Here is a 24,807-nt window from a genome sequence, read left to right as displayed (position 1 = left end):
ATTTGTAGTTTCCTTATACTGTTTTTCGTTTTGGTACTGGGGTGATACTCGCTTCACAGAATGAGTTAGGAAAACTCTGCTTTTATTTTCTAGAGATTGTGGAGAAATGGTATCACTTCTTTCTTAAATGCTATACTAGTAAAATTACCTGGACCTATTGCTTGAAGGTTACAAATTACTGACTCAATTTGTTGACTAGATACAGGCCTTTAAGGAGGAAAGAGGGGATATTATTATAGATGTGTATCAAAAAGAAAAAGATACTGTGAACAACTCTGTACACATGAATCTGAGAACTTAAATGAAATGAGCTAACTTCTTAAACTATCAAAGCTCACTAAGGTGAAATAGATAATTTGAAGAGCCTTATTCCTATTAAGGAAATTGAATTCATAATTTAAAATGTCATGGGAGCATCTGGGTGGCTCAGTTAAGTGTCCCAACTCTTGATTTCAGTTCTAGGTCATGAGATTGAGCTCCACATTGGGCTCTGCTGGGTGTGGAGTCTGCTTAGGATTCTCTCTCCCTCCTTCTCCCCACCCCTGCCATCCCCTTTACTAAAAAAAAGAAGTCCTGAAAAATAAGTCTGCAGACTCTGATGGCTTTACTGGAGTTTTCTACCAAATGTTTAAAGAAGTAGTAACACCAATGCTCTATAATCATTTCTGGAATATAGGAGAGGAGACTGAACCTTCTAGATCTTTTTATGAAACTGGTACTACCCTGATGTCAAAGCCAGTCAAAAGTGGTACACACAAAAAAGAAAACTACAAGCTGATATCCTCATAAATATAGATTGCAAAAATTGTTAATGAAATATTAACAAATAGACGGGGCGCCTGGGTGGCTCAATTGGTTAAGCATCTGACTTTGGCTCAGGTCATGATCTCATAATGTATGGGTTTGAGCCCTGCATTGAGCTCTGCATGACAGCTCAGAGCCTGGTGTCTGCTTCAGATTCTGTGTCTCCCCCCCCCCCCCCACTGGCCCTCCCCTGCTTGTGCTCGCTCACTCTCAAAAATAAATAAATATACTTAAAAAAATTTAAAAATATTAACAAATAGAATTGAATACACATACATCTTGACAAATAAAAAGAAATAAAAAGAAATGGAATGAATTCAGGTGATGCAAGACTGATTCATGATTCAGAAACCAGTAAGTGTAATCTACCACATTAACAGGTGAAAGAAGAAAAATTATTTGTGATTACACCAATTGATGCAGAAAACTTAAAAAAAATTCTTTTGGTTATTTTTATGTGAAAAAGAAAGCTTTTGACAAGAATACATCACCCATTCATGATGAAACTCAGAAAACTAGAAATAGAGGGAAACTTCTTCAGCTTGAAGAAGAAGCTCCGAAGAGCCTGCTTCAGATTCTGTGTGTCTCTCTCTCTTTCTCTCTCTGCCCCTCCTTTACTAATGCTCTCTCTATCTCTCTAAAAAATATTAAAAAAAATTTTTTTAAATACAGGTTTTGTGAAAATTTTGAAACACTGATGAAAGAAATCTGATTTAAATAAATGGAAAAACTTCCTGTGTTCATAGATTGAAAGACAACATAATGAAGTCACAATTTATATTCAAATTCTAGCAAGATACTTTTCGTAGATGTATACAAGATTATTCTAAAATATATTTCAACAGTCAAAGTTAAGAATAGATAAAACAATTCTCATAATGATTAATAAGGGGAAGAAATCATTCCACCTGATTTTAAAACTTATTATGTAGCTCCATTAATCATGACAATGTAAGTGTCTGAAGGAAAGACACATAGATCAGTGAAGCAGAATGGAGGACTCAGAAATAGCCCTATACAAGTACAGCTGAGTGATTTTTGGTGAAGGTGTAAGATGATTAGTGTAAAATGTTGCTGGAGCAGTTGAGTACCCGTAGGTGAAAAAAATTAAAATAGATCATAGATTTAAATATAAAACATTAAAGCACCCAACTTTTAGAAGATAACAAAGGTTTTATTTTCAAGACCTATGGCATGATGAAATGTTCTTAGTCATGACACCAAATGCATGATTCATAAAATCTTGGTAAAGAGTACCACATGAAAATTAATTTTTTTTCCTTTAATAAAAATGCTGTTAAATGGATGAAAAAGTGAGCTACAGACTGGAAGAACATATGTATAAACCATCTTTGACCAATGACTCATAGAGAACATAAAAAGAGTTCTCAAAATTCAACATTCAGTGCTATTAGAAAATGAGCAAACAATATGAACAGACATTTCACAGAGTAGTACTATGAATGACAAACACATGAAAAAATGGGTAATTAACCTATCCTTTAAGAAAATGCAAATGAAAACTATTATGGGGCACGTGGGTGGCTCAGTCAGTTAAGTGTCTGACTTCACTTCAGGTCATGATCTCAGGCCCCACATCCGCCTTTGCTGACAGCTCAGAGCCTGGAGTCTGCTTCTGATTTTGTGTCTCCCTGTCTCTACCCCTCCCCTGCTCGTTTGTTGTCTCTCTTTGTCTCTCAAAAATAAATAAATATTAATAAATTAAAAAAAGAAAAGAAAACTATTATGATATTACCACTTAATTTATTAGAGTATCTTAAAGGGAAAGTAGCCATAATATCAAATACTGACTAGGATGTGAAAAAAAAATGGTTATCTCCATACGTTGCTGGTGTGAATATTAAATGGTAAACCCACTTTAGAAAGTAGCTTTGCTGTTCTTAAAAATCTACACATAACAGTATTTTTAATACCTTTATTTTTTAAGGCCATTAAGTCATAACATTTTTATGGTCTTGATGGAAAAATGTGGCTTGTAAAAACATGAGTCGAGTACAATAGAAATTGCTTTTTATTTCTGTAAATTGGTAATAAGTTTAGAATAAAGGATTGGGGGCTGTCACAGGAAACATTATTAGGACTGTTACAGCCTTATTAAAGGAAAAAGTGGTTTGCAGAAAGACATACCTACAGAAAAATATTTTTTACAGATTCCTTAAAGCTTTTAAAGCTTTTGTTATCACCATGGCTGCATTTTAGGTTTGACTCTTAAGTTTATTGAAATCGTAAGCTGTAGTTTATAGTGGGTAGGTATAGGAGTAGCACTGAAAATGTAGGTATACTCTAAAGTTTCAGCTTAGGGGCGCCTGGTGGCTTATTTGGTTAAGCGTCCCACTGTTGATTTAGGCTCAGGTCATGATCTCATGGTTCGTGAGATTAAAGCCCCACGTTGGGTTCTGTGCTGACAGCACGGAACCGGCTTGGGGTTCGTTCTCTCTCTCTCTCTCTCTCTCTCTCGTTCTCTTTGTCTCTCAAAATAAATAAATAAACTTTAAAAACCAAATTTCAATGTTTTGGCTTAAATCACTAATATGATAGGTATGTTGTTTTCATGTCCTGACATTGTAATATGGTTTACTCTTTAGGACCTTTTCCTGAGTCTGGAGCAGCAAGTTCAGTACATATCAAAGGAACACTTGAGAAACCATTGTGGTTAAGACTTAAGTTTTGTTATATATCACTGATATATTTTGTAGCTATGTTTGAATTTTTCAAATAATGTCAGACACTTGATTATTTCCCATTTTTAGAGAAGGCAGCACAATTCTGGTGTCAGATTTGGGCTTGAGTTCCTGGCATACTACTTTCTAGCCTTTTGTAAATTCTTTTTATTATCTTTAAGCTTAACTTCATAGAGTTGTTGTGAGGAGTAAATGATATATAGTATGTCTAGTGGTTGAACAGTACAGTGCTTTGATATATGATAAGCACTCAAAAATTGTCAGTCTTTTATAACTGGCCAGAAGCCTTTCAAACTCAACAGCATACAGATGTAGTCCTATATACTGTTACTCTGGAGATGTTTGTTAATGAGTGGTCTGGAAATACATCCAGTCACAAGCTATTCTGATGAAATGAATATAGTTCAGGTAAGAGATGGCAAATTTTTGGAGGTGAGGTGACAAGCTTCAATCATTAACCATCTTCCCATCTCACCCTGTTTTTATAAGCTGCTGTGGTGTGACATAGTGGCAGAGATGCCTTTGGAGAGTGCTGGTTGAGCTTGGCTAGGCTTTGGTTTCTGTTACTTAATGAGACCTAAGGATGGTTCTTGATTCTTTCCCTTCTATATACAATACATCCAGTTGGTCACTTAAGTGCTACTGATTGATCCCCTTAATATTCATCTTCTGTAATCTTGCTTGCAACTACTACAAGTCAGGTGTTTATCATTTCTCATTATAATTAACTATAAAAGCTCCTACCAACTGGTTTTCCTGCTTCCTAACTAGTTGGGATTCTGCCCTGCTACTCATACCAAAGGTAGCTTTCTAAAATGCAAATTTGACTATGTAAGCAGAGTTAAGAGCTCTGACAGTAGAATCAGAACTTCTGGGTTCAAATTCCATCTCTTCCTTGTGTGATCCTAAGTTAAATTCTCTGTACCTTGGTTTCTACATTTATTAAGAAGAATATTTCACATCGAACCCACAGTCACCTGGAAAGATGGCTAAAGATACACTGCTAAACTCCTAGCCCATTACTGGGTCCCTTGATCTTGGGTTGGATCACGAAATCCATAACTTATGAAAAACATCTCAGTTGGTTCAGATACCCCTTTATGAGTCTTCCTAAGATACCATGCACTTTGTCTTTAGGTTTTTGTACTCCTTGTGTCTGATGGGCACACCTACTTTGTCCAGCTAACTCTTGTTCCTCCTTCAGTACTTGGTTCCAGGTCTGTCCTCAACCGGGAAGGGTCTGACTTTCTGATTGTGGATTTCGTGCTTTAGGAAGTCCTCTCTAGTGCTCAGTGTTCTATAATCTTCCTCAAATACACTGTCTAAAATATAGGAAAAAGGTAATATATTTGTTGTAGACAACTATTATAAAAGCATAAATTTCTTCACTGCTTGGCATTTGGCATTTTGCAAATTTTTGGCTTACTGATTTGCTGTCTCTTCTAAGATCCTTGGGAATAAATTTTATATCTTCAGTGTCTTGTAAATCTTAAAATTGTATTAAAATTATTAATCTTAAAATCTAAAAGTTATTCTTTTAGGAAATTTTCTTTACTGAAATGAAACATCTTTATAACAAGGTGTGCAGAGTGGGGGTCATGATGCATCAAGTCTTTGTTTTCTTATTGTATCATTTATTTGGATTCATCCACCTTTCATATTTGTACATCTTGGACCTCCTGGATTTTCTGTAGTTTTTAACTGGAACTTAGTTTGATTTATTCCAGTATTTGTAGGTGAGGACATTGTGGGATAGAACCAGAAATGAAATCAAGAATGTAAAACATTGTGAGATTTGGTTCTGGGGTTTTAGATGTTTTTGTGTTTTATTTAGTGAATCATTTCTAATTCATTTAGATTTGGATGTGTGGTTGTCTTGCTCAAGGCGTTCAAACTTTGTGCATCTTAGTTTTCCTGTTGGTAAAGTGAGAGACTAGATGGTCTCTAAAGTTTCTTCCAGCTCTAAAATTTTTGCTGTTCCAAGTAAAAATTGAATAGGTGTTCAAATATTTAGCTGTTGCTATTACAAATAAAGTAATAAGACTCATTTTATCTTTTAAGCTCTCTCCATTTTATAAATAATTCCTTTAGGCACACATAAACTTTGTTATCAGCAAAAGTTAATTTCTTTCTCCTGTTTACCTAGATTTTCCTGGACCTCCTGATTATAGTTCTTTCTGATTTGAGTGTGTTATCGAAATAGATGCGGGAGGCTGATAAGTAGATACAACTCAAGTGTTGTCATGAAAGAACTTGCCAAATGATTTTTCTCACTGGGCTGCTAATGAGAAAAGTCAAAATGATATATTTCTCTGTTAATGTGGTAGATTATTTTGCCCTTGAGTAACATTTAGGTCTTCTTTGTTTTCCTTTAAGTGCCAAGGATGACATTGATCTTGATGCCTTGGCTGCAGAAATAGAAGGAGCTGGTGCTGCCAAGGAACAGGAACCTCAAAAGTCAAAGGGGAAAAAGAAAAAGGAGAAAAAAAGGCAAGACTTTGAGTAAGTATATTTTAAATATATTTGATTTTTATTAGCTTTGGTATTAGAGTCACTTATTAAATTAATTTGGTGCCTCAAAATATATTTTAATCCTTTCTAGTGAAGATGATATCCTGAAAGAACTGGAAGAATTGTCTTGGGAAACTCAAGGCATCAAAGCTGACAGAGAAAGTGCTGCAGTAAAGGTGAAAGACCCTTGTTACCTATTCTGCATCCTAGTGCCAGTTTTAGGGAGCTGCCTTTTAGAAGCTTTCGAGCAGTGTGAATATGTTAATTAAAAGTTTCTATAGATTCTGCTGCCAAAGGGGGAAAACAATTTTTAAGAAAGAAATATGTTGTAAAACCCAACACAGATACAAAGACATTTTATTTGGGATTTCAGAGGTATTTTGTGATATGTTGCTCGTTCACAATTGGTACATTTGGAGATAAAATGTTCCTGTCTCTATCTCCAGTGTTCTTTGATCTTCTTTTTCATTCTTTGAATTTGGATAACCTAAAGTAATTGGAAAGTGATAGACATATTTTTTTTCATTCAGCTTCCTTGTAGGTTTTGTATACCATTTGAAGAAGGTAGTAAATGTGGACTGATGATTAGTACTTGTTTCAGAGCACCTGGATTCTGAAATTTACAGTGAATGTGAAATGTGCCTGAGGTCTAGGCTAGCTTCTGGTACTTGATTGAGTTTTATATTCTTGAAAAAAATGACCTTATTTTGAAGTTATTTGGAGAATTTTTTCTATGCATACTTAATAAAGTACATGATTGAGGAGTCTCAGTTATTTTAAAACATAAAATATAACTGTTAATATTTTTAACAATGGAATTGTTTTAGCCAACAGAAAATAATGAAGAAGAATCCACCTCAAAACAAGATAAAAAAAAGAAAGGACAGAAAGGCAAAAAACAAAGTTTTGATGATAATGATAGTGAAGAATGGGAAGATAAAGATTCAAAATCGAAAAAATCTGCAAAGCCAAAAGTGGAAATGTACTCTGGGAGCGATGATGATGATGATGATTTTAATAAACTTTCTAAAAAAGCTAAAGGGAAAGCTCAGAAATCAAGTAAAAAAGGGGATGGCTCAGAAGATGATGAGGATAACAGTAAAAGAATTAAAGAGCGTTCCAGAGTAAATTCTTCGGGTGAAAGTGGTGATGAGTCAGATGAATTTTTGCAGTCTAGAAAAGGACAGAAAAAAAATCAAAAAAATAAGCCAGGTCCTAATGTGGAGAGTGGGAATGAAGATGACGACTCTTCCTTCAGAATTAAGACAGTGTCCCAAAAGAAGGCGGAAAAGAAAGAACGGGAAAGAAAAAAGCGAGATGAAGAAAAAGCAAAACTGCGGAAGCTAAAAGAAAAAGAAGAGCTAGAGACTGGGAAAAAGGATCAGAGTAAACAATCTCAAAAGAAATCTGAAGAAGAAACTATAAAATCCAAAGTGACCCTTGATGTTGGAGCAGTCCCTACTTCTGAAGAGAAAGGAGAGACTCCCACAGCTGCTGAAGGTTGGTAATATTATTAAGGAAAGGGCTGTAGGCTTGGACTCACAGTCTGAGTTTCACCCCAAGGTCATTTTTTTTTAAGTTTATGTATTTATTCTGAGAGAGAGTGTGTGCTCACATGCGCGCAAGCAGGGGTGAAGTGGAGGGGAGAGAGAATCCCAAGCAGGCTCTGTGCTGTAAACGTGGAGCCCACTGCCAGGGCTTGATCTTGCGACTTGTGAGATCATGACCTGAGCCGAATGAAAATCAAGAGTTGGACACTTAACCGACTGAGCCACCCAGGTGGCCCCAGAAATTTTGTTTTTTGTCCTTGGTTGTAAAGGGACTTAAGTTGTAAGAAGAAGCGTTAAAAAAATTTTTTTTAATGTTTATTTATTTTGAGAGAGACAGAGAGACAAACAGCGTAAGCATGGGAGGGGCAGAGAAGGAGGGAGACACAGAAACTGAAGCAGGCTCCAGGCTCTGAGCTGTCAGCACAGAGCCCCATGCCAGGCTTAAACCCATGAACTGTGAGATCATGACCTGAGCCGAAGTCAGTTACTTAACCGACTGAACCACCCAGGTGGGAAGAAGCCTTTTAAAAATTATATCTAGGGATGCTTGCGTGGCTCATTGGGTTAAGCATCCAACTCTTGATCTCAGGGTCATGAGTTCAAGCCCTATATTGGACTCCAAGCTGGGCATGAAGCTTACTTTAATTAATTAAGTAAGTAAGTACTTTTGATTTTCATTGTTAAACATTTATATATATATATATAGTATAAAATGTCTAAAATGGTTTGTGTACAGACTAGGATTTTTATAGAATTTCACTGTGAAAACAGTTTCAGTGCTGACAAATACTGGAAGGTCTAAAGTGATATATTCCTTTTGATGTCTCAGTATCAGATAATGAATTCTTTTCCTGTTTTTAAAAGCCCAATTTAATCTATGAAATACAAAAGCAAAAACATGCTAAAATTAATTAACATCTTTCAAGCAACTGTGAGCCAAGTTTTGTTTTCTTTTTTGGTAGAACCAATTAATGAAAAGTAAGCTTTCTAGCTAGAATTCTTCTTTTTCAGAAGAATAAAGATCAAATGATTCATACAGCTTGTTCAAAAAAATTTTCTTTTAATGTTTATTTATTTTTGAGAGAAAGAGAGAGTGCAAGTAGGGGAGGGGCGGAGAGAGAGGGAGACAGAGAATCTGAAGCAGGCCCCAGGCTCTGAGCTGTCAGCACAGAGCCTGACGCAGGGCTTGAAGTCACAAACTGCGAGATCATGACCTGAGCTGAAGTCGGACGCTTGGCCGACTGAGCCACCCAGGTGCCCCTCATACAGCTTTTTTTAAGACTAGAAAACTTTTAATGGAAAAATTGACATATCTTTTTAAACCAAATTTGTATTATCTGGACATCTTTGAAGAGTAATACCACAAAAGTAGTTTCATAAACTTTAATTCTTTAGCATAATGCTGTAGAGTTCTTGGAAGATAGTTATCTATATTTTTATATTTTATCTTTTTTTTTAAATGTTTTTATTAATTTATATTTGAGACAGAGAGAGACAGAGCATGAGCAGGGGAGGGACAGAGAGAGAGGGAGACACAGAATCTGAAGCAGGCTCCAGGCTCTGAGCTGACAGCACAGAGCCCGATGCAGGGCTCGAATTCACGGAGTGTGAGATCATGACCTGAGCTGAAGTCGGATGCTCAACCGACTGAGCCACCCAGGTGCCCCTATATTTTATCTTTCTAATATCCCCTTAAGGTAGGCATCATTCCTATCCGCCTCTTCTTTAAAAAAAAATAGTTTTAATGTTTTTATTTTATTTTTGAGAGAGAGTGTGAACGGCGTTGGGGCAGAGAGACAGGGAGACACAATTTGAAGCAGGCCCCAGGCTCTGAGCTGTTGGCACAGAGCCTGATGTGGGGCTGAACTCACGACTGTGAGATCATGACCTGAGCTGAAGTCAGACACTTAACCAGCTGAGCCACCCAGGCGCCCCCATCCTCTTTTAGAAGTAAAACTATCTACTAAATTTCAGCAGGAATTAAGATACCATGGATTAAGTGATACATTAGATACAGTATATCTTCTTCCTGCTGACTGAATCCTCCTGTCTTATTGGGTATCCCAGGACAATTTAGAGCAATGCTAGCATTGAAGCCAACTCCGTTTTTTGGAGCTGTTCTGTACCTCTCGAGAAACCTTACCCTGCTGCTGGCATCAACCTCAGCCCAATATGGTCTTTGAATTCTGGGGGCTGCTTATCACTGTGTTAGGAAACCACTTTTTATTTTTTTTTAATTTTTTTTTTTTTAATGTTTATATTTTTGAGACAGAGAGAGACAGAGCATGAATGGGGGAGGGTCAGAGAGAGGGAGACACAGAATCTGAAACGGGCTCCAGGCTCTGAGCTGTCAGCACAGAGCCCGACGCGGGGCTCAAACCCACGGACCGCGAGATCATGACCTGAGCCGAAGTCAGCCGCTTAACCGACTGAGCCACCCAGGCGCCCCAGGAAACCACTTTTTAAAAAACACTTTGCCTCTGTTCTTTTTTGGTAGATGACAATGAAGGAGACAAAAAGAAAAAAGATAAGAAGAAAAAGAAAGAAAAGGAAGAGAAAGAGAAGGAGAAGAAAAAAGGACCTAGCAAAGCCACAGTTAAAGCTATGCAAGAAGCTCTGGCTAAGCTTAAAGAAGAAGAAGAACGACAAAAGAGAGAAGAGGAGGAACGCATAAAACGGCTTGAAGAGTTAGAAGCTAAACGTAAAGAAGAGGTATGTTTTCATGAAGTTGTGTTTAAAGTCTCTGCTCTGTAAGATATCTTTAATCTTCTTATTCTAAAAATGTCATAGTTGTATGGTAATTCAATTACATTATTATTCAGATGTAAACAATAAGATGAAGCAATATAGAAAACTCTACCTTTATTCACTCAGGTGCAGAGGTTGGTTATATATCCACTCCAATACTTGATCTACTCTCATATGATGTTAATTAATAGTTATTATGTACACTGTTGAAGTATTTTCATTTGTGGCATCTGGGTATTTCAGTCAGTTAAGCATCCAACTCTTGATTTCAGCCCAGGTCACGATCTTACAGTTGGTGGGTTCGAGCCCTGCATTGGGATTCTCTCTCTTCCTCTCTCTCTGCACCTCCTTTGCTCGTGTTGTCTCAAACATAATTAAGTAAACATCTAAAAAATAATATTTATTTTCATTTGGGTATTCATAACGTAATACTTCGCATGTATTTCAAGAGCTTTGTTTGAATTTGTGTTCTTGACATTTAAATTTCATAATTATGTCAATACAATTTTTGTCTGATATGTACTCCTATGCAGGAAAGACTAGAACAAGAAAAGAGAGAAAGGAAAAAGCAAAAAGAAAAAGAACGAAAAGAACGCTTGAAAAAAGAAGGGAAACTTTTAACTAAATCCCAGAGAGAAGCCAGAGCCAGAGCTGAAGCTACTCTTAAACTTCTACAAGCTCAGGGTAAGTAGTATTTTTAACTAACTGAATAGTCTAGAAGCTTCTGTCATGCAGTTATAGGTCTGTAATGGTCAAAAGGAGAGTAGAAGTCAGAGAATTTCTATGAAAATGCTGTGGAAAAAGTCAAATAAAAATGTAAAGAATAGGGACACCTGGTTGGCTCCGTTGGTAGACCATGCATCTCTTGGTTTCAGGGCATGCATTCAAGCCCCAGGTTGGGTATAGAGCTTACTTAAAGAAAAGTGTAAAGAATAGGTAAGATAATTACATTATTTAGGGAGGTGACTTCTATATGATGATGAAAATTTGTGTGTAAATGATAGTATGTCTGTAAATAAGTTTTTGTTTCCCCCACAATAAACAAAGATAGAGAATACAGTAAAATCAATCACCAAGTATCTGTTACTCAGTTTCAACAATTGTCAGTATTTAACCGTTCTTGTTTTCTCTCTCTCCACTGACTTTTTTTCCTCAAGTATTTTAAAGTGAATTTTAAACACGATATTATTTTACTCCTTTTTACTTTATTATTTTACTCCTATTTTACTAACAAATGAGGACTTTTTTTTTACATTAAGTAGATTTTGTATTACATATAACAAAATTAATTTCTTGATAGCATCTGGTTGTCTATGTATAGTTTTTTCCCTTATATCCACAATGTTTTTTATAATTTGTTTGTTTAAATCAGGATCCAGATTAGATCCACACGTTGCCTTTGGTTGATATGTCTGTCTCTCACTGATACTATTACCCATTCTTGGTTTTGGTATACCATTTATTAGTTGTAGATACTGGGTTATTTGGAATTTCTCATATTCTGAATTTGTCTAATTGCATTCTCCTAGTCTTGGCTAATAAACTTCTCTATCTGTTAAAATTTCCTATATCTAGCAGCTTGGCTTTTCCAAGTGGTACTATGTACTTCCTGTTGCCTCATGTCCGGAGGCATGTGATCTGGTTGTCTCACTTTTGGTGATACCAAGATTGATTATTGGGTTAGGTATTGGCAGCTTTGTCCATTATACAAGTAATCCACTGATTTTTCACCTAATAATTTAATATCCAATTAGTGATCATTGCCTGTATCAAGGAGCTCATTAGGAATTGCAGAGTTGTGATATACTGTCATTCCTTTTGCATTTATTAGCTATAATCTTTGTTTAAAGAAAAACTTTCCCTGAAATACAGTTCATGCAGGAAAGCCAGGATAAATGCTTAATTATTTTCCTTCATTAATCCTCAGGATAATAAATTGATGTCTTAGCAACTTCCAAAGGTGATCAGTGAGTGTAATTTTGTTTTTTGGATCTGTATTATTTTAATGGGGTTTTATGTAATTTACATGTTTTTATCTCATGAAATCATTTATATTTTTTAATACTCAAAATTGTCCCATCTTTGGCCAGCGGGACCTCATTTAGGTTGGTCCCTCTGATTTTTTCCACACAACCACAGTATTCTTTGACCTCTACCTCACTTTCTAACACAACAAGGTATCTGTGGTACATCTTACACATTTTCTGCCCTAGACCTGAAATCACCTGTTTATACAAGGAGCCCTAGTTCTTTTAGTTTAGAGACCATAATCTGGACGTGTAATTATGTTTCTGACAGATAAGATGATTTAAAATAGTTTCTCTGCTCCATTGAGAAGAATATTGAGAAGAAGACCTCTCTTAATTTCTTGTTCTTACATTTCACAGATTTTTATATGACAGTAATTTTGGTGCTTTTGCTATAATTACAGTAATAGGTACCATTTATTGCATATTTATTAAGTAACTGATACTGTCATAAACCTTTGACATTGTCTCTTTCCTTATAAGAATCTAATAGGTATTTTCATTCCCATCATTCATTCCCAAACTCCAAGTTTAAACTGTTTGCCCAATGTCATGGAGCTGAGATTTAAACTGATCTGTGTGACCATCTCTTTATTATGCATTATATGTTCAGCTGGCAGCAGTAAATGTAGAGAAACACAGTACTTGGATCAAAAAGTTTATTCTTAATTGGGGATGTAGTTTTTTAAAGATGAAATTAGAGAACAAATATGAGTACAACTAGCACCCAGATACGAGATTTGACTGGTGACTATTTGGATGTCTAAAAGCACTCATGAAGAAATTGGGATGGGACCAAGCAGGGAATAATTTTCCATTCTTAGAAATGTTTTATGGAGTAGTTTGACTTGTACTTATGAGATTAGATGAAAATTATAATTAAGTAGACACTTCCCCCAATGTGGGGTTTGAACTCATGACCCTAAGATCAAGAACTAGCCAAGAACCCCCCCTGTCATTTAAGATGATGATCATTAGGATGGGTTTGGAAGAGATGGTCTCTCGAGTGGCATCTCTCCCCTTGGGCTCTTATTTTTCATAATGTTGCTCAATATCTGTCCTCTTACTGATTCCCTATGTATTGATAAAAAGTCCAAGCTCCTTAGCTTGATATTAAAGGCCTCCACAGTATGCTCATTGAGTCATCACAAAAGAAGCTACAGTGTTTTGTTTCACCGTATCTTTCAAAGCTACCTTATTGGGTAAAGATCAGGTACCACATTCATTACCTAGAATAATATAAAACTTATTTATTGAGCCCAAAATGTGTTTGAGAGTGTAGGTATCTGCCAGTGTTTTCTGGTAATTACTCTGAATTGTGTAGCAGATAGCATTTTCAGTCAGTTCTATAGCCTTTAGCCTATTAACTACTAACCATATAGCAAGTACTTTACAAATAATTTGAAATTAATTCACTTCAGGCAAAGAGTTTCTGTGTGAATTTGATTGTAATAATCTCAGTTTGCAAGGTGAATGGAATATCTGAACACACATGTTGATGTTGACTACAAATATAACAGTTTATTAAACATTCCCTAACTCGAAGAATAGTCTGTTGATTAAGTCTGCAGTGTTGTTGTGACCACCCTTCAGTTCATCTAACTTACAGTTTCCCCTCCCAGGTCCCTGCTTTTACTTACTAGGGGTAGGCTGCTGGGCAGGGATATCTCTGGTCAACTGGATTATCTCCACATTGTCAGCTGGCTTTATCCTTTTATTTTAGTTTGTCTTACCAAATGATAGCTCTGATTTTATAATTCTGGCCAATCTCATTACTTACATACATGCATTCATTCAGTACTTTAAAGTTAAGAACATTTTAAGTGATTTCCTTCTGTTAATGACTTCATTCAAGACCCCACAGTAAATAGTTTTTATTGTTTTATAAAATTTCTGCCCTATGTGAGACTGTGTCAGTAATCCAGCAAATGGAATGTAACCTCTCTTAGGAGTTTGTTATAGGAATGGAGAGGAAGGATTGTAATAGAGAACCATTCCATGTCTGGGATTTACTAGTAACTGTTGGCTGATGAAGATGTATTCTCCTCAGATTCAGTAATGTTACTTGCAGATCAGATTTGACATTGGTTTGTACTGCCATGTCTTAATTTGACAAAATTTGTTTGCTCTATTTAAGAGAAAATATGAAGTGTTCAAAACTGGATAGTAAGAACCATGAATTCAAATAAAAACAGATTTGTGATCTGACACTAACCTTTTCATTTTGGATAAGTCACTTTCTCATTGAATCTTACTTTTGACCAGCTTTTGACCAGCTGTGAAGCTGGCCATAGTTGAAAAAAAGTAAACTTAATGACTTTGTTTTGTAATGGTAATGAAACTTCTGTTATACTTAGTATTAGTTTTTTTATTTGTATTGTAACAAATTTAGTAGCTTAAAAAGATACAAAATTTATTACTTTGAAATTCTCTAAATCAGATGTCTGATGTGGGTCTCACTGGTTTAAGGTGTTGGCAGGCCTGTATTCCTTTCTGGAGTTTCTAGGGTAGAACTGATTCCCTTGTTTTCTTCTAGAGGCATTCATATTACTTGGTTCATGATGCCCTTCTTTCATCTTCAGAGCCATCAGTATTGCATAATGCTGACTATTTTTCCATGGGTACATCATCCTCTGACTTCAGCCTGTACCTCAGAGAAAGGTTCTTCATTTTTAAAGGATCTCATGCAGTTGATTAGGTTGGGTTCACTTGGATAATCCAGGATAATGTCTCTCATCTCAAGTCCTTAGGCTTATTCACATCTGCGGTGTCTTTTTTGCCATGTTAGGTAACATATTCACATGTCCTGGGAATTAAGACCTGGATGTTTTGGGGCAGGGGGAGGCATTATTCTGTTTACTATGCTCTTAATTTTCATCTTATTTGTGAGTTCATTACAAAGAAAACATTTTGTGAGTGTCATGATTTCACTGTATCTTTCAAAGACCAAAATACAGATTTTTAAATATGTTTATGTTAAATGTTTAAATAGAGATCAGTGACCATATTACTCTGAAATGTGCTGGAGGTTACCTGATGCTATTTATTTGCCATGTCTTGTTACTTTAGTGCTTAAATTGGGGAATTCAAACCAAACAAGGCTGATTAATTATATTGATGATGAAAAGGCATATAAATAGTAGCATATTTTTCATTACTACTGAAGTATTTGGAAGAATAGGTGTTAAATTAGGACCTACTCTGGGGCGCCTGGGTGGTTCAGTCGGTTGGGCGGCTGACTTCGGCTCGGGTCATGACTTTGCGGTCCGTGAGTTCGAGCCCCGCGTCGGGCTCTGTGCTGACAGCTCAGAGCCTGGAGCCTGTTTCAGATTCTGTGTCTCCCTCTCTCTGACCCTCCCCTATTCATGCTCTGTCTCTCTCTGTCTCAAAAATAAATAAACGTTAAAAAAAAAAAATTAGGATCTACTTTTAATTTCTCTTGTTTCTGTCAGATTGTTAGAGGCATTTATTCTGAAGTGAAAAGGATAGGTTAAAGGTAGAATTTACCTTTTTTTCAACTGTGGCTTCATTTTGGCTTTTCTAATTTTTATTGTCTGTTTCAGTTCATAGTCCAAAATTTATGGAGTAAGTAGAGCTAGTGAAGGTTTTTGTGGACCTTGTGGGAGATGTGGGAAAAGGAGTTGTAGAATTTCTGTCCTTTCAGCTGTGAAATTCTTTATTTATTTTTACAAAATTTTTAAAGCTTATTTATTTTGAGAGAGAGTGAGCTAGGGAGCACAAGTCGGGGGAGAGGCAGGGAGAGAGACTCCCAAGCAGGCTCTGCATTGTCAACGCAGAGCCCTGCACAGGGCTTGATCCCACAAGCCATGAGATGACCTGAGCCCAAATCAAGAGTTGGACGCTTAACCCACTGGGCCATCCACGCACCGCTGTAAAATTCTTAAATTTCTTTGTTCACTTTGAATTGCATACATTGTTGAATGATCATTATTTTTTTTTTTAGTGAGAATTTTTTTAATATTTATTTATTTTGAGAGAGAGAGAGAACGAGAACACAAGTGGAGGAGGGGCAGAGAGAGAGAGGGAGACACAGAATCTGAAGCAGGCTCTAGGCTCTGAGCTATCAGCACAGAGCCCAATGTGGGGCTCGAACTCACAAACCTGTGAGATCATGACCTGAGCTGAAGTCGGATGCTTAACCAACTGAGCCACCCAGGCGTTCCGAATGATCATTATTTTTAAAACAGAGTGGTGCACACATGGTTACTTCTTTTTGAAGAGAGGAGTCAGGGAAAGGGGTCTCTCATATCTGAAGAGTTTGAAGGGACTCCCCCCCCCCCTTTTTTTTTTTAACTTTTGAGGCCAAATAGCAGCTCCACTTAAATGGAACTTCAAAACATAAAGGGTAAAGTTCTGAGAGTACCTCATATTTTTGGCCAGAGGGACGAGAGGGGCTCCTGGGAGCCAGAGAGTGTAGGGGAAATTGCAGGTGGGGGGAGAAGTGACAGAAGAATCCTATAATTCTGTTGATGAATGGACATAAATCCTAGGCTTACTATATAGTTCTGTGTGTTTAGGAGAGACCCAAAGAAGGATAGTCAAAACTTTAAGAACTAATCCATGATATAAACCAGTGCCCAAGACCCAGATTTACCTCTATGGCTCATGTATGTACCAGGTAAAATACTGATTCTAAGTATACTGTGGAAAGTCTGTTATAAATGTTCTAATTTCTGTAGCAGCCATTAAATAAGATTAAAACTAATAGTTAGTAGGTAAATTAAAAAGGAAATCTAAAGTATATTCAAATAATCCACAAGAAAGCAGGAGAAGGTGAAAAGGGAAATGGAAAACAGAGGTAACAAATCAAATAATAAAATGATAGACTTAAAACCAACTATATTAATAATTAAAATATGAATAGTCTAAAGATATCAATTAAAAGAGACTGTCAGAAACCAAGAGCCAGCTAGCTATGTGCTGTCTGCAGTAAATCCACTTTAAGTGTACTGATATAGATAAAATGGTAAAAACAGATACCAAAAGAAAGCTGAAGTTGTTATATTAATCTGAAGTACTTCAGAACAAGTAAAATTACCAAAATAAAGACCTACATTGCATATGATAAAAAGTGAATGCCTCATAACTTTATAACAATCTTATGTGTACCTAACTACAGGTTCACAAACATTCACCAAAATAGACCATTTTTGGGGAGCCATAAAATAAATGCTAAAACATTTAAAAGATTTGAAATCTTACAGTGTTTTCTGGGGGACCAAAACAGAATTAAACTAGAAATGAATAATAGAAATATATCCACAAAATCAGTAAATATTTAGAAATTAAACCACACTTCTTATTAACCCCTGAGTCCAGGAGAAACTCTTACTGAAAATTAGAAAATATCTTGAATTAGAAGAAAAAAAAAAAGAAGGAAAACACAGCATATTAAAATTTGTGGGGTGCAGCTAAAGCAGTTCTTAGAGGGGAATTTGTAGTATTAAAATGCTTGTTTTAGAAAAAGAAGGTCTCAAATCAATAGTCTAAGCTTCCCATTTAAACTAAAAAAGGAAAAAAGGCAGAAAGAAAAATGCAGAAAGCAATGTAGTATAAAACAAGACTTAATAGAGAATCATTGAAACCAAAAGTTAGTACTTTGAAAAGATCAATAAAAATGATAAACTTCTAGATTGGCTAAGAAGAAAAAAGAGACAAGACACAAATTACTGATACCATGAGGAAAGAGTGGGGAGGGATATATCATCATTACAGATTTCCAGGTGTTAAAATGATAAAGCAATATAATGAACAGCTCTGTGCTAATAGATTGAAAAGCTTAAGATAAAATAGGGCCATTCCTTAAAAGACACAAACTATCAAAACTTAAAATCTATCATGATGAAGTGGATTTTATCCTGGGAGTGAAGGCTGGTTCCATTTTGAAAATCAGTAAATGTGTTTAAAGAAGCAAAACTACATGGATGCAGAAAAATCATTTGACAAAATTCAGTAAGCATATATGATAGAAATTCACAAAGTAGAAAAGTTCCTTATTTTGCTAAAAGAGGTCTACAAAAAAAAATACACAATTGTTGCACTTAATGATGAATTATGGCTGCTAAACCCTAATATTGTAATTAAGGCAAGGATGTCCATTCTCACCACAATCATTCCACATTGTACTGGAACATCCTAGAGTTGTAATTAGGGGAAAGAAAGAAAAAAAAAGTAAAAGACATACAGATTGAAAGGAAGAAGTAAAACTCTATTTACAGATGACAATTGTTTACATAGAAACTACTGTGAAATACCACTGAAAAAACATGAAACCCTACAACCAATAAGTGAGATTAACAAAGTTATAGATAGGGCCAGCATGCAAATACCAATTGTATATCTGTATGCTAGCCATTAACAGCTGAAAATCAAAACCGTATTATTTACAGTAGCACCCCACCCCAAAAATAAATTGAAACAGTTATAATTCTAATATTTGTGGGACCTATATGCTGAAAACTATTAAAAAAAAAAAACACTGATGAAAATAATCAGAGAACTTTGTAAATGGAGAAATGTTGTATTCATGGATAGGAAAACTTGATATTGTTAAGATAATCAGTTCTCCGAAATGATCTGTAGATTCAGTGCAATCCCAGTCAGCAGTAGGATATTTTATGAGTATCTATAAGCTATTTCTAAAGTGTGTATGAAGAGATGAAGGAGTTAGAATGGCCAAAATAATTTTGAAAAGAATATACTTGAAGAACTCAGAATATTGTACCTGATTTCAAGACTTACTGTAAAGCTGCAGTCATCAGTACAGTGTGATAATGGCAAAAGCAGCAATAAAGACAAATAGATCAATATAATAGTCTGTATATGGTCAGTTTGTTTTTTTCTGTCATAGGTAAAAGGCAGTTTATTAAGTAAAATACAGTATTTGCAACAACTGATACAATTGGGAATCTGTATGCAAAAACAAAAACCCAAAAGCGTCATCCTAAATCTCATTAAATAAAAATTAACACAAAAAAGATCATAAATCTAAATATAAAATGTACAACTATAAAACTTTAGGGGAAAACATAGTAGAAAGTCTTTGTGACCTTGTGTTAGTGATTAGTTTAACTTCAAAAGCATAATTCATAAAAGGAACAAATTTGAGGAAGTCCAGTTAAAAACTTGTTCAGCAAAAGACACCATTGAGACAGTTCAAAGACAGTACCTCAAAATCACGTATCTGACAAAGGATTAATATGCAGAATATGAGAAGATAACTCTGTATTCAACAATAAGAAAAGCAACAACCCTATTTAAAAATGGGCAAAAGATTTGAACAGAAACGTAAACTATAAGCAATGAAAAGAATGTTTAACATTAGTCATTATGGAAATTCAAATTAAGACCACCATGAGGTTTCACTACATATTTATTGAAATACTTACATTTAAAACATCTTTTTCTGGCAAGTATACAGAACAGTTGGAACTCACCTACTTTACTGGTTGGAATGCAAAATGGTAAAGCCAATTTGGAAAACAGTTGGCAGTTTCTTACAAAATTAAATACCTATTTACATAATGTCCCATCATTCCCACTTCAAAATATTTACCACAAAGAAATGTTCACATAGAAACCTGCATACAAATGTTTGTACCAGCTTTATTCGTAATTGTCCAAAACTGGAAACAACTCAAATGTCCATCAGTTGTCTAAAAGATAATGGAACTGTAGTATATACTTAACAATAGAATGCTACTCAGCAATAAAAAGAAATGTATTAGTACACATGAGGATGACTCTAAAATCCATTATGATGACAACAGCCCAGACTATAAGGTTTAATTTCTGTGATATTTTGGAAAAAAATCTTTTGGGAAAGAGAACAGATAGGTGGTTGCAAGGATGTAAGTAGGGTTTGACTACACCGAACAGCCTAGGGTGATGGAATTGTTCTTCATCTTGTGTTTAATAACTCTGCTCATCTGTCAAAAGTCACAGAACTGGACACCAAGAAAGTAGAATTTTAGTGTATGTATATTTTACAATATCTTATATAAAAAAGATTTTTCCATGAATGTTCTTTTATATTTCAGGGTATGTATCTCTGGGGTGAATAAAATGTTACCTTTTCAAGTAGCATTTCTTAAATGATATGCAAATAGCATAAATCTAAAGTTTTTCATTCTTATCACTTAGGTGTTGAAGTGCCATCAAAAGACTCTTTGCCAAAGAAAAGGCCAATTTATGAAGATAAAAAGAAGAAAAAAACACTACAGCAGCTAGAAAATAAAGAAGGTTTGTATACAAAGTGACCTATGACTTAAAAATATTTGGGGGGCGCCTGGGTGGCTCAAGTCGGTTAAGCGTCCGACTTCGGCTCAGGTCATGATCTCACGGTAAGTTCAAGCTCCGCGTCGGGCTCTGTGCTGTCAGTTCAGAACCTAGAGCCTGCTTTGGATTCTATGTCTCCCTCTCTCTCTGCCCTTCCCCCACTCACGCTCTGTCTCTCTCTACCAAAAACTGAATAAACGTTAAAAAAAATTTTTTAAATTTTGTTTGACTTTCTCCTACAGCATTCAAAACAATGTCTTTTAAAGAAACTGGAAATCAGAATTACATATTGAAACTTACTATACCTTATTTCCTATTATTGTTAATCATTCTCAGCTGATTTAAATGACAGGTTAATGGAAAAGTGCTTTTGTTCGAAAAACCTAGATTGTACCCAAAAACTATTCTTAATTATTCTTATTTTTTCTTTGTTTCCTTCTCAACCTTTTTGTAATTTTCCATTCTATTCCTTGAATAGAAAGAAACTCTGTTTCCTGTAAAATATATGACTGATATTTAAACATTTTCTAAACGTGCTGAAGAATTCAAGTTTGTACTGTTGGTTTTTATTCAGTACTTAACAGTATCCTAACAGAAATTATGCACTGAAAAAGTATTGTTAACTTGGTTTCTGCCTTGTTTTCAGTGTCTGAACCAATAGAATTAAATGCTGCTGTAGAAGTGGTAGAACAAGGAGTACCAGAAAAGGAAGAGACGCCACCTCCTGTTGAACCAGGCCAGTAGCACTGACTAATTGCTTCCTATTAAATAGCATTGGTGTGTCAGAAGTTGTCTAGTCATTATTAGTGTGGGGAAACCAAATATCTGTCAGGATGGTCTTTTTCATACTTCTTTTCTCTAAATCATTCCTTTCCATTTCCATTTTGAAAAAGTGTAGGAGATTTGAATCAGTTTCTTTTTAATAGTATCAGTAAAATGTAGAGAGGATAGAAGTTTTTAGATTTTTTCTGATGTTTTCATTTATGGGTCAGAAATCTTAGGTGGTGCCAAGAAGACCTGAAGTTCTTTATTTAATCCTTTGGAAACAAATTGGTAGCATTTTAATGAGAACTATTTAAGAGTCATAAAAATTGGCATTTTTAAACCTCCTTGGAGGTCAACTTCTATTTACTAAATCAATAAGAGGATTGTTTATTCATTGTGTGTGTGTGTGTGTTTTGAGGTTGGAGAAAAATCTTTGGCTTTTTTTTTGTTTGTTTAAGATAAACATTGTTCTAATTCATTAGACTACGTATTGATAGAGCCAGAGGTTAACTAAATGTGTGGTAATAATATCAAGAGAAGCTCCATATTGTAAAGTTTGGATTGGGAATAAAAAGCAAGAGAATGTCAAGACTGACCCACACTAGTGAAAGATATCATTTCTGGTTCCTTTCCTTCTTTCTCCCCTTCTGTTCTTGGTATAAAATGGATCATTTACTTGGCACAACTCAGGTTAACATGATGACATTAGAGGAATTCAGGTTGATACACTTAATAGCAGTCCATTATTTTAGGTGACATTTGTAGCAGTAGAAAGAATTGTTAATTTAAAAGGATGTTTTGGGTACGTGTACCTGACTCATTTCCTTTTCCTCAGGATGACTCAACCAAACTTGTTGTCAAGTAATAATTATTACAGGGAAGCAAATACCACATGTCCTATGATTTGAGAATAGTTTTGCTTTATTGGATTTCATAAAAAAGAGTCATTAATATTGAGAATATTAAATCTTGAATTCAAAATTATACCTTTCTGGATACTTTTGGATTGTCAGCAGATATTCTATTCTTATTTTCAACTGGAGTAGAGGTGTAGCTTTGTACCTACAGCTATATAATTTAAGTAGTATTTGTATGTATCTGTAGAGGTTAAAGCAATAAAATAAGTAGTAAATTCTTAGGTATGAGGTAGAAGTTTGAAACATCAAAATGGAGATGCAGTAAGTCCCCTCTTATCTGCAGGGGATATGCTCCAAGACACCCAGTGGATGCCTGAAACAGCAGATAGTACTGAATTCTGTATATACTATGTTTTCTCCTTTACATACATAGCTGTGATAGAGTTTAACTTATAAATTAGGCACGTAAGAAAAGAACAGTAATGAGTAATAACATGAACAATCAGAATGATATACTGTATGAAAAGTTATGTGAATGTAGTCTTTCTCTTTTAAAATATTGTACTGTACTCTCCTTGTGATGATGTGATATGACAAAGCACTCACATGATGAGATGAAGTGAGATGAGTGATGTAGGCACTGTGATGTAATGTTAAACTACTGTTGACCTCCTGACCATGTTAAGAAGGAGGATTGTCTGCTTCCAGACCACAGTTGACTGTGGGTAACTGAAAATGCAGAAAGCAAGACTAGATAAGGTGAGGGGACTTTTGTGAAATTTCATTTTTGCTCAAGAACCTAGGAGTACGACCATCTACCCTTTTCAAAATCTAACAAAACATTTAAATGTCTGAGTTTCTAATATTTTAATTATGTCAAATATGAAATCTGGATTAAGTGTAATTTCATGTATTCAAAATTCTGGGTAATTGTGCAGCATTTGGTAATAGTAAATTATAACATGCTAGCTATATTGAAAAAAATAATTCAAAGATAATGAGATTGTATATGTGTTTTTGCATAATGAAAACATTTTTAATGTCAGCATAATTTTCTACTTTTTTCTAAAAGCAATTCCCTATTTCTAGATGATTTCTAACAAAAATCTTTGTTTACAGAAGAGGAAGAAGAAACTGAAGATGCTGGATTGGATGATTGGGAAGCTATGGCCAGTGATGAGGAGAGAGAAAAAGGTGAATAGCTTATAAGTACACATTGATAAATCTCGTGGTAATTAGAGGTGTGTATATTTAAAGGAATGGTCAGTCTTCTGATGATGAAAGCCATATGAACATTTTTGAGAATAAAAACCAGTCTTGATTTCTCCATTACCATGGTTCCTAAATCCTTATGTGGATCCTCATTTTATGAATAAATGGTTTTTCAGAAGATCCTAGGATTTAAAATACATTTTTTCAGTGGCGCCTGGATGGCTCATTTGGTTGTGTCCTAACTCTTGATTTTACCTCAGGTCGTGTTCTCATGGTTCACGAGTTCAAGCCCCACATTGGGTGCCTGTCTCTGCCTCTCTCTGTGCCCCTCCCCTGTGTGCACACTCTCCCTCTCAAAAATAAACTTTAAAATATGTATACATATATGTATATATATTTCAGTATGATGTTATAAATGGGATTAGGTTATTAAAGGTAGCCTACCAAAAGCCCCTTTAACTTAAAACATAATACAAAGATAATGCAAGTAAATGGTACCTAATCAATGTGAATAAACAATTTTTCTTTGTCATTACTTTCTGTCATTTATTATTAAAGTCTACTTTCTTTGGTTTTAATTTCCTGATTTTTCCCCCTAACTTCTTAAATTTTTTTTTTTATACATTTATTTATTTTTGAGAGACAGAGAGAGACAGAGCATGAGCAGGGGAGGGGCAGAGAGAGGGAGACAGAATCAGAAGCAGGCTTCAGGCTCCGAGCTGTCAGCACAGAGCCCAACGCGGGGCTCGAACCCACCAACCGTGAGATCATGACCCGAGCCGAAGTTGGATGCTCAACCGACTGAGCCACCCAGCCGTCCCACTAACTTCTTAAAATGGATATTTGTTTATTTAGAGTTTTTTTCCTTAATATATGTGGGGGTTTTTTTTTTTTGGAAGTTTTCATTTTAATTACAGTTAATATACAGTGTTATATTAGTTTCAGGTGTATGATAATGTTTCAGCAATCCTGTGTATCACCTGGTGCTCATCATAACAAGTGCACTCCTTAATCCCCATCACCTATTGAATTCACCCCTACCCTCTCCCCAGCCTCTGGTAACCATCAGTTTGCTCTCTGTAGTTAAGAGTATTTTTCTTGGTTTTTCTATTTCTCTCTTTCATATGCCCTTTGCTTATTTGTTTTGTTTCTTAAATTCCACATATGAGTAAAATCATGATATTTGTCTTTCTCCGACTGATGTATTTCACTTAGTGTTAGACCCTCTAGCTCCATCCATGTTGTTGTTGCAAAATGGCAAGACGTCATTCTTTCTTATGGCTGAATAATATTCTGTTGTATATATATATTCCACATCTTCTTTATCCATTCA

General features: G+C 35.4%; 1 protein-coding gene across 3 annotated transcripts in view; it reads left to right on the top strand.

The window, feature by feature from the left end:
• The window catches only part of EIF5B (eukaryotic translation initiation factor 5B), a 90,073-nt gene that overhangs the window by 26,859 nt on the left and 38,407 nt on the right, over positions 1 to 24,807 (top strand). For 2 of the 3 annotated variants that reach the window (XM_049650178.1, XM_049650179.1), the window contains exons 2-9: positions 5,883 to 6,008; positions 6,109 to 6,193; positions 6,845 to 7,517; positions 10,065 to 10,279; positions 10,849 to 10,999; positions 20,506 to 20,604; positions 21,287 to 21,376; positions 23,382 to 23,456. In XM_049650178.1, coding sequence (XP_049506135.1) covers positions 5,883 to 6,008; positions 6,109 to 6,193; positions 6,845 to 7,517; positions 10,065 to 10,279; positions 10,849 to 10,999; positions 20,506 to 20,604; positions 21,287 to 21,376; positions 23,382 to 23,456 — 1,514 coding nt within the window. Of the gene's footprint in view, positions 1 to 3,410; positions 3,443 to 5,882; positions 6,009 to 6,108; positions 6,194 to 6,844; positions 7,518 to 10,064; positions 10,280 to 10,848; positions 11,000 to 20,505; positions 20,605 to 21,286; positions 21,377 to 23,381; positions 23,457 to 24,807 lie in introns of all 3 variants that reach the window. The other variant, XM_049650180.1, reaches the window with a different exon arrangement.

The sequence above is a fragment of the Panthera uncia genome (genome assembly GCF_023721935.1).
Source record: "Panthera uncia isolate 11264 chromosome A3 unlocalized genomic scaffold, Puncia_PCG_1.0 HiC_scaffold_11, whole genome shotgun sequence".
Lineage (NCBI taxonomy): Eukaryota > Metazoa > Chordata > Mammalia > Carnivora > Felidae > Panthera > Panthera uncia.
This window is presented reverse-complemented; position numbering and strand designations above follow the sequence as displayed.